The 9,833-nt window shown below is 38.3% G+C and overlaps 1 protein-coding gene across 1 annotated transcript; it reads right to left on the bottom strand.

The window, feature by feature from the left end:
- Nucleotides 1–755: 755 nt before the first annotated feature.
- Nucleotides 756–7,810, bottom strand: LOC102083319 (zinc finger protein 675). Its single transcript, XM_005470172.4, has 6 exons — nt 7,446–7,810; nt 3,633–3,931; nt 3,254–3,492; nt 2,692–2,817; nt 2,415–2,580; nt 756–1,646 (listed from the first exon to the last, which is right to left on the bottom strand). Exons 2-6 carry the CDS (start codon nt 3,883–3,885, stop codon nt 1,468–1,470), a joined length of 963 nt encoding a protein of 320 aa, XP_005470229.1. The 5' UTR covers nt 3,886–3,931; nt 7,446–7,810; the 3' UTR covers nt 756–1,467.
- Between the last annotated feature and the right edge of the window lie 2,023 nt (nt 7,811–9,833).

Below are 9,833 nucleotides of genomic sequence, written 5' to 3'. Positions count from 1 at the left end.
CCCTGAATCCAGTGCAGTTATCACAGTTTTGTAGCTTTTAGGTTTTTATCTTCATTTCATTTTGAATTTTTTTTCTTTTGCTTTTGGTTCAGTTTCGTTTCAGTTCGTTTCCTGAGCGGGTTTTTCTGGTTTCAGTTTAGTTTTTATTGTTTCAATGTGTTTATCTTTAGTTTTCATTAGCTCAGTGTTAGTCTTGGACTTCCACAGTCTCAGTAGACACACAAGTTTGGATAAAATTATACCAAACTAACAAATATTACAACTAAGGATATTTCCTCTATATTTTCCTCTATATATTTAGTTGTATTTAATTATAGGTTTTCAAAGGTATTGAAGTAAAGCCTAGTTTTTATTTTTAAGTTAATCAAAATGTTTTTTTGCACATCTAGTTTTAGTTTGGTTTTAGTTAACTGTTAAAACCTTGATTGAGTACAACAAAGAAAATTAAAACTATTGCTCTACTACTCACCTCTAAGTTAAGTGCACTTTAAAAACCTTAGTTTAGATAAGTTAAAGCTCCAACCACACTCGTAGTATCGAACATTACTGCTTGACGGACAAACTGAGAGCAGTAAAATTCTTTGTACTACTTTAACTTATTCAGACTTTATCCCGTTTTCCATGTAGTAGGAGGTGTTTATCAGACCCTGTCTTTGGACGATACACCTTACTTTAGCAAATGTTAAAACGAATAAACTCAAAAGAATTCCCTATCAATATTTCTTTCTTCTTCACTTTTTTTTAATTATTACAAAGTTACATGTACACAATATTATACTATAGTAAGAGCCAGAAATCTCAGCTTTTGTTGCACACAGCACTGCTTTTATTAACATTTGAACAATAACTCTGAATATCAACTCTAACCAGGAATAATTAATGAGTGGGAGTCTCATACTTGGTGTCCAGTTAATACAAAAACACTGGGAAACACACCACATGTCCACAAGAATTAAAGTCTAAACACAGCTTAACTGAAATAATAATAATTATTAATAATATAATAATAGTGACTCTGACCTTGGATAACCTATAAAGGAGATGGATGGAAGTAAGCATTAACAGCTCTGTGATTTTTCCTGTTAGTAGATTAAAACTATATTCCTCAGTATGTGGAAAAAAACAAAACAAAATAGCTCGATATCACTAAGTACACCTGAAAAATGAGCATCTGTTAAATCAACTGCACTGACTGAGGACGTATTTTGCATTTACAGTTTAAATTATTAAAGTATTGTTGTTTACATGAATAAAGTCATTTCACTACACCGCTGAGACTCAACACACCCTGGTGGAAGTTCATGTCTCACCCTAAACCAATGCCTGTGGCATATGATATACCTCCAACACTGCACATAGCTTTGCATGAAATATTAAACGCTGTCTTGGGAACAACACAGTCAGAGATTTAGGTCCCAGTTCCTGTTCCTCTTCATTGAGAAGGTTAAAGTCTTGAGTGGGGAAGAATCAGCGGTAGGCGCAGTGCTGCTCCTGGTGCTGCCGCAGGTCCACTTTATGCTGGAAGCTGTAAAGGCATCGTGGGCAGCGGTAGGGCCTGTCATCCCTGTGCTTTCGGCTGTGGGTGATGAGGTTGGAGCTCTGGCTGAATGCTTTGCCACATATCTGACACACGTGGGGCTTCTCCCCTAGCAGACAAACAGAGAGGATTGAACGCTGTTATTGCTTGCTTTCAGAATCCAGGTATGACACAAAAACCAACCAATAAGGTTTAGAATTTAAGATTAAAAAGTATATCAAAGGGAACTGTTATGTTTTTCTTTCTTTTATATTTTTTGCTTTTACAGAGGTGGATAATAATGAGCTTAGTGTGCGCGCTCTATAATAATCCCTGCGGGCAAAGAGCTCAGACTTTTTTCTGGTCTTGGATGTGTATGACATCAAACAGAGAGGATATCATCATCTAAGATGAACACTTTTGAGCACAGAAAGCCCCACCCACCATCTGAGGGGCAGCCAATCAGAAGAAAGCTGACTCAAATGGTGCTAAAACTGTTTGTTTCAGACAGTGGATAAACTAAGGGGTGGCAACAAAGTCCAGGAATATATATAATATAAGCTTTATTATTTAAAAAAATCAACGCTACTCTAGTAGAGCCTGAGAATAAAAAGACATATAAAGGAATTACATATGTACTAACTCTGTGTAGTGGATCTGAAGTTCATTAATAATGTGAAAAGTTGTACTTTTACATGTGCTGGACAACTTCACATCATCAGGAAGTAGTCTGAGCCTTTTTACAGTCTGACTTTTATGCCAATTTTAATGAGCCAGATTTCATATTATGCAAACTGACTGGCTTAAAGGATACTAATATACACACATATGTTAGTAGTGTTCATTTTAGCAGAAAACACCAGACTGTTTTACTGAGAGCAGGAGTGCACAAACTCACCGGTGTGGATGAAGGTGTGTTTCTTCATGTCAGACTTCTGGTGGAAGCGTTTGCCGCAGTACTGGCAGGGATAGGGCCGGGTGTCTGAATGAATGAGAAGATGAGTGGAGAGGGTGGAGGAGCGCTTGAACACTTTTCCACACACCGTACAGCTGAACGTCCGCTCCTGAAAACAGCAGGCAGTCATGGATCTGACAAAGCTCTATCCCAATAAACAGTTGATTTTACATCCAAAGATGTAACAGAATAATGCTATTAAAGGCAAAGTGATGCTGACCTTCCCCCTGCAAGATGCCTGCTCATTACCAGCCCTGCTGGACTTGATGTGTGCCACTGACATACGAGCTCTGCCTCTGTGACTCTTACATATGTGAGTTTTCAGACTTGACAGACATGAAAATACCTGCAAAGACAAGTTGCAACAATTTAATATATCATTGAGGAATTTTTAAGTTATGGCTCATCAGAGGTAGAAAGAAACATAATAAATAAATAACTGTATTGTGCATTTTAATATTTTATTTGTTGTAAAAATGACTATAATAAACACAATCTATGATATATGTCTTTTTAATCTTTGTCTTCTGGTGGATGTTTGTTGATCTGTCTTAAGTAAAGATAGCTTTATAGATGTATAATAATATTATTATTACACAATAACCTTAATAATAATATAATAATAATAATAATGTACTAATACCCAGTACATAATAAAAAACTAAAATACAATAAAATCCAAAGAAATAGTACTTCTGTGAAAATCATACAAAATAAATCTAAAAATAAAAAGTCAAAATGAAATAAAAACAGGAACTTCATAAAAAAAAAATTGTTGCGACCTTGCCACAGAGTAGGCACTCCTGCCTCGGAGTGCTGATCTTAGAGCAGCTGCTGCTCCTGGTCTCTCTCAGGATCTGATGGTGTTCCAACTCTCCCAGTCCGGACAGTTTGTCTGGATATGCGGACCTCACCTGAAGACTCGACAATACTTCTGGTTTGGGAGGCTGAGAAATGACTTTTTCCACTTGGCTAAAAACATTCGCGTTGACAGGACTACAGGGCTCAGCAGAACTGCGGTCTGAAAAGAAAAGCAGACAGACAGGTTTTGAAAAATATGATTTTTCATATACTCCTTATTGGACCAAACAGAGCTGCTGTTTAAAAGTGTAAAGTTCAGTCTTAGGAGAGATAAAACAAACAAAAAACGTTGTCACCCACCGTATGATTGAGGACTGAATGGGTGACGGCTCCCAATTTCATTACAGAACTTTAAGTCCTGCTGTAATAACACAGTGGCGATTGCATTATCACCGTTTGTCTTCGGTTTGGTGTACTCCAGGGATGTGTCCCAGGCACCCGCCCTTTTTTCCAGTTCGCTGAACATTACTGCAGTGGCTCCAGGGCTGGGGCTTCTTGCCACGTGACGAAGGTGGTGCAGCCCACCACGTTTCACCAAGAAAGAACGAGGCATTGCTCCGGGGTCTATCACTCCTGCTTTAACCCTGTTTTTAAGGTACCTAGAAAATAAAAATAAAGTTAATTCAAATGCAAAATATGTAAACAGCCTGATGTAAAAGATGTAAGAAATAAAGCAACTAAAATGTTTTTTATGCACACAGTGACATTTTACACTAAAGACATGAAACAACTTGAATGACCAACAGGTTACACAGGGTGTCTATAATACCCAAAAGAGGGCAGTAGAACTGTACTTTTTATATGGTTTCCTGCTTGAAAGTCAAATACTGTACAGAGTTATACTGTTCAGCAGATACTGTTTTTCTGACTAGTAAATCAGAAAAAACAACCCAAAATGTGTATTTATTGATTAATGTAACAATTATTAATGAGGCTACTTCTCATCCTTTTATGTTCTGTAAATGTAAATAATTTTAAACATTAAAGTTACATTAAATGCATATTTTGAGTGCAATACTTATACGACATGCACAGATACACCTGAGGGTGTGGATGTGGATAAACTGAGACAAGCTTTATGAACAACTGCGAGGCACAAATACACAAAATGAAACACTAAGACAAACGCGCTGAGTTCTTTATAAATTCAAATTTCTTAAAATTTCCTCAGAACAAATAAAATTCCCGTGAGCTCATCGGAGATGTTTGGGAGTGAGACGTTTTAAAGTGAAGTCATCCTGATTTTTAGCCTGTGTATTTCTGTAAATACTAATCTGGAATCTTGAATTGCACTCTGTGTACCTATAAGGGTGCATCTGTGGTTTAGCTTTCCTCTCACTGGGCTGCTGACGATTTATCTGAAACTGTTATTTAGCAGAAACGTGAGCCAGGACCAGAGTGCACACGTCTGGGAGAAAGCACAATTTCCTCCTTCAGTTTATCAAAGAAAGCTCAGCTCGCTGTCAGCCACTGAAAAACTCAGCTGATGTTGTCTTGTTGCTGTGATTATTTTGCTATGAAATGCTAAAAATCCTAAAAAAAAATCAAGAAATACTCCACTATTATTAAGTGTGTCTTAACTTTTTACTTTAATTTGTCTCTAACTTCATTTAGAATGGCAACCTTTGGTGCCCTTTAATTCATTTAACTACTTTATTAAACAAGTTTCTTTTGCCAGCTTGTTTAAGGTGAAACTTTATTCTTGTGCACACAGGACAAAGTTTTTCCATCACAGCTCACAGCGAGGATCTCTGCTCCCTGAAGAGAAACACTTTTAACTCCTCACACCCTTTTTTTTTGTTTCATTAGTTGACACTGAAGGCTAGAAATAGTATTATTTTTTCATTGACATCATCATCTTTTCTCCAAATGTGGTTTCAGACATTCAGAGTCATATCAGAGCTGTGAAAATGTCACTTAACAGCACCACAAATCATGACTCAGTGCACAAATGTGCGTGCTGTGCAGAAACAGGTATCACATCACGAATAAAAAAACAAACAAAAAACGCTGCAGCTTTAAAATCGTTTTTTCAAATGAAGCAAAAAATATGCTTTAACTGATAGGACTCGCACATGGGCGACAAATTAAATAAAGCAGCAGTGAGCGGATGGCTGATGCCTCTGTTCAAGGTGCAAATCAATGCAAAGCATTTGGAGTGATCGTCTTTATCCTAATGTGGTCTGTTCCAGTAGGACGAACCCTCCATCCAGAGAGACACCACTGATTCAAAGCATGATGAGCATGAAAATGTCACACGCTTTGTGCTCACTGGATCTCAAAGCAGCTGAAGAGCCTGTGCAGAGCTTGGACCGACATCTGAGACAGCACCACCACCATCAAAACGCGCAATGAAGAATACCAAATATCTATTATATAATGGGTAAATGAGTAAAAGGATGGATGGTAAATATCTCCAGAAGAGTACAAGTGATTTACAGAACAAATACCAGGATGCACACGATCTTATCTGGTGGCCAAACACCTCACTGAGAGTCTTTGTTCTGGTTTTTCTTCGAACCTGTCTGTAGTACCAGGAGCTGTAGGTGAATTCTTAAAATGAAAGAAGCTTCTCAGATAGTCAAGCCCAAGTTACCTATTTAAGCTTGTTTACAGTGGTGAAAGAAGCACTCAGATCTTGTACTTAGGTAAAGGTAGCAATAAGAAGAACAATTAAAAAAAGTAAATATCCTATATTAAAAGTAGTAAAATGCAAAAACGTACTTAAAAATAACTTGTTCTACAGAAAAACGGCCCCACGTCCCGACTTATTTTAAATAAAAGCGCTGCTGAGCTTTATAAAGGTTATTTTATTGTAACCAAAGTAGGGCTATTTTTTATTTTAACGGCATACTATGCGTTTAGGTAGTTTCCTAACTGGGTTCCCAATCTGGGGCAGGAGGGCCCCTCCTAAATGTTGCATGATAAATCTGTGTAGATCATTATACGGGACAGGAAAAAACAAAAATAAACTTCTGGCACACAAGTTTGCAATAAAATTTGAGCTTTCAATTATGTTTTCTGTGCGAAATATGGAATGAATTTAATGTGTTTGTGCCTCGAATAGAGAAACGTGACAACTCTGTGAAAACGTCTGCAGCGCTTTTTTTTTTTCCAAATATACAATCTGATTCTTTTAACAAAACAGCATCAGACAAAACCAATGGGGTAAATAATTATTTCAGTCTGAACTTTAGTAATACGTAGACATAAACTAGGTGCAAATCCTCAAGTACAGGTAACAGAAATCTGTTTAGTAACTGTAATTTCACCGCTTTAATGATATTTAGTTACTGACAGTTACTTCCTTATGTAGTTATTACAGGCAAAGTAAACTGATTTAAATTTCTGGAAATCAGATAAGATCAGGTCTACACTGCTGACTTGCTGATGATTTGTTTCGCTCAGCGTAGTTTTATGGATGAAGGAGAACTAACTCGTTGCCTTTGATTTAACATCGCGTGAGCTTACAGAGTTTTTAGAGGAGGCCTGATGTTGACACATACGCGCACTGACTTAAAAGTTTAGTTATTCACCTCATATTTTCTTTATTAGATGAGAGATTAACAAAAATACCGCTACACATTGCAGTAAAACAACTGTTGCAGTGCATTTTTAGACAAAGAAATGACGTGTTCAGACAGGTGTGGACCACTGACCATGTTAATGTGTTTTGTGAAGCGTCTGACAGCATTTGGATCTGACATATATGTCGACATGCTGCAGCCACTTTCGGTATGAATGGGCAGCAAGATGAAGGAAGAAAGCGGTTTATTTCTACATCTTTGGACTAGAAAATCTGGCCTGAAATAAAAAAACCTTTGCATGCCACCAGCTTAACTCTGCCCTGACTAAGATCCTTTCTTTTAAGGATGATAAAACCAAGAAGATACTTCCAGATGAAACTTCTCTGCATTTTTTTGAGACTGCTGGTTAAAATAAAACATGGCCTCTTAAAGTAAGTCATAATCTGAATCAGTCAGGTAACTCTTGCAGTAATCACCTCATTTCTTTTCTATATATTATTTTAAAATCCAACTTTACCTGAGTTGGAATGAGAAAAGAAAAAGTCTACAAAAAAAAGAGAAAAGAAATAAAAGTGTAAATACTCACCAAAGTTCACCTCCCAGCACTTCTTAGCTTCACACGCACTTTGCATAAATCTAATACGGGAACCCCTGAAATCAAGTTAAAACGGTCACATGTGCGATCAGTCTGCCGCCGAGGTGGACTGTGAGACGCTGCTGACATCTGAAGGTCGCTCTAATGCGAGCACAAGAGGATGAGGAAGTATTTTAGATTTGACACTCCAACCACACAGCTTCCTCAGACAAAACACACAGACACACAAACACTCGCAGCAGCAGCAGCAGCAGCAGCAGCAGCGGCGGCGGCGCAAAATCAGTCCAGTATTACTTTAAAAAAAAATGTGCAGATACATGACACGTTGCACAAAAACACACCGGCACAAATCAAGGGAAGACAGACAGTGATCAGAGAGGAAGTGGATGGACTGTGCTGAAAGTTCTTAGGAAAGTTTTGACACTCTTATGTTGACACAGTTTTGTTACCAAACACACCAGTGAGGTGAAACTTATAAAGAAGCTTGGCTGATGCAACAGCAGATTCCTTTCCATAGAATTTAATGAAATCATTAAGCTAAAACATCAGTGACAAATAAACACAGGAGGGACAAGCGTGACTACATTTCTGTGGAATGTTTTGAGAAATACTTTCATAAACAAATGAACCATTACCGCCTACGTTTCACTAAAACAGACCTCGGAGCTACTGTCCTGGTTAGAACTGTCGCCTCACAGCAAGAAGGTCCTGGATTTGAAATTAGTGACCGAGGCTTTAACGTGTGAAACCAGCATGTTCTCCTTGTGCCTGTGTGGGTACTCTGGTTTCCTTTGACAGTGGCCGCAGGTGTGAATATCCAGGGTGCACCCCACCTCTCGGCCCATCACAGCTGGAACAGGCTGCTGTGCCCCTGTGACCTGGATAAATGGATGCGTGCTCTACATATTTAACTGTTTCCATGTCGTATAACAGGAAGCAGTTTTGACCAAAAATTTTTAAACACAGACCAACAGTTGGTGCGTTTCCTTTGGATATTAATTCTATTTTATTTAATTAGCACAAAATCACAATAACAGTTGCCTCAGTGTGCTTAATATTTTAAGACCCTGCAACTTAAAATATAAAAATAATAATTATACTAATAATAAAAACTTGGCAACAGTGAGAAGGACAAACTCCCTTTATACAGGAAGTAACCTCCAGCAGAACCAGGATCAGGGAGGGGCGGTCATCTGCTGCGACCGTGGGGGTGATGGGAGGGAGACGGGACAAAAGGCACGCTGTTGAAAAGAGCCAGAGATTAATAATAACTAATCATTAAACTGAAAGTGGTGCACAAACACACGGTGCGTGAAGAACAAACAGTGCATCATGGGAAGCCCCCAGCAGCCTACACCTATTGCAACATATCTTAGGGAGCATTTGGTGTCAACTAGGGTGACCACCCGTCCTTTTTTTCGCACTTGTTCACTTGTAAAAGCCTATAAGAGATTTTTTATTTCACCATTCATTAACCACACAGAGAAGGCATCATTTAAATATGTTAAAGTTTTCTTTGAGCAAACAGTATTATTAAAGTTCTCATAACTGGGCCAAGTGTCCTCTTTTTTGGAAATCAAAATATGGTCATCCCAGGGTCACCTGATCCAGCCCTAACTATATGCTTTAGGGAAAAGGAAAGTTTTAAGCCTAATCTTAAAGGTAGAGATAGTGTCTGTCTCCTGAATCCAAACTGCTGGTTCCACAGAAGAGGAGCCTGAAAGCTGAAGGCTCTGCCTCCCATTCTACTTTTAAATACTCTAGTAACAACGAGTAAGCCTGCAGTCTGAGAGCAGAGTTCTCTATTGAGGGGATATGGTATTATAAGGTCATTAAGATAAGATGGGGCCTGATTATTCAAGACCTTGTATGTGAGGAGCAGGACATTTGAATCTGGATTTAACAGGGAGCCAATGAAGAAAAGCCAATATGGGAGAAATATGCTCTCTTTCTAGTCCCTGTCAGTACTCTCACTGCATCATCTGAAGGCTTTTCAGGGATTATATGACATTAGTCCAGCCTATAATTAATAAATGAATTAACTAGTTTTCAGCATCCCTCTGAGGCAGGATGGAAAAACAGCAAATCAGACACACATTAATCCCTGTAAATACTTAAATACTTAAAAATCGACATGTTTTTCTACATTATCTCAAAACCTCACACCACGCATTACTCATAAATGCTCAGTTTATGACCAACCATGCTCCCCTGAACTGGGCTGCCTCACCCTTTTGTAATACCCTTACTACGTTTGCGTGTGAAATCCTTTCTTAGGTCTTACTAACAACAACCTGGTGATTCATAATTCATAGCCAGCGAGTAAGTGGCTAAACTCAGACGTGAGCATGAGTTGTTATGCAACACCTCAACCCTCAG

Source organism: Oreochromis niloticus, linkage group LG6 (genome assembly GCF_001858045.2).
Source record: "Oreochromis niloticus isolate F11D_XX linkage group LG6, O_niloticus_UMD_NMBU, whole genome shotgun sequence".
NCBI lineage: Eukaryota > Metazoa > Chordata > Actinopteri > Cichliformes > Cichlidae > Oreochromis > Oreochromis niloticus.
The sequence above is the reverse complement of the archived record's forward strand: the minus strand, read 5'-3'. Positions and strand labels throughout refer to the sequence as shown.

What these genes read in the sequence shown, in the direction of transcription:
- LOC102083319 (XM_005470172.4), bottom strand. Translation starts at nt 3,885, where the DNA reads ATGCCTCGTTCTTTCTTGGTGAAACGTGGTGGGCTGCACCACCTTCGT. An exon ending in AGGCATCTTGCAGGGGGAAG is followed by an intron (nt 2,581 to 2,691) that starts GTCAGCATCACT and finishes TGCTGTTTTCAG; the next exon opens with GAGCGGACGTTCAGCTGTAC. An exon ending in ACACACCTTCATCCACACCG is followed by an intron (nt 1,647 to 2,414) that starts GTGAGTTTGTGC and finishes TTTGTCTGCTAG; the next exon opens with GGGAGAAGCCCCACGTGTGT.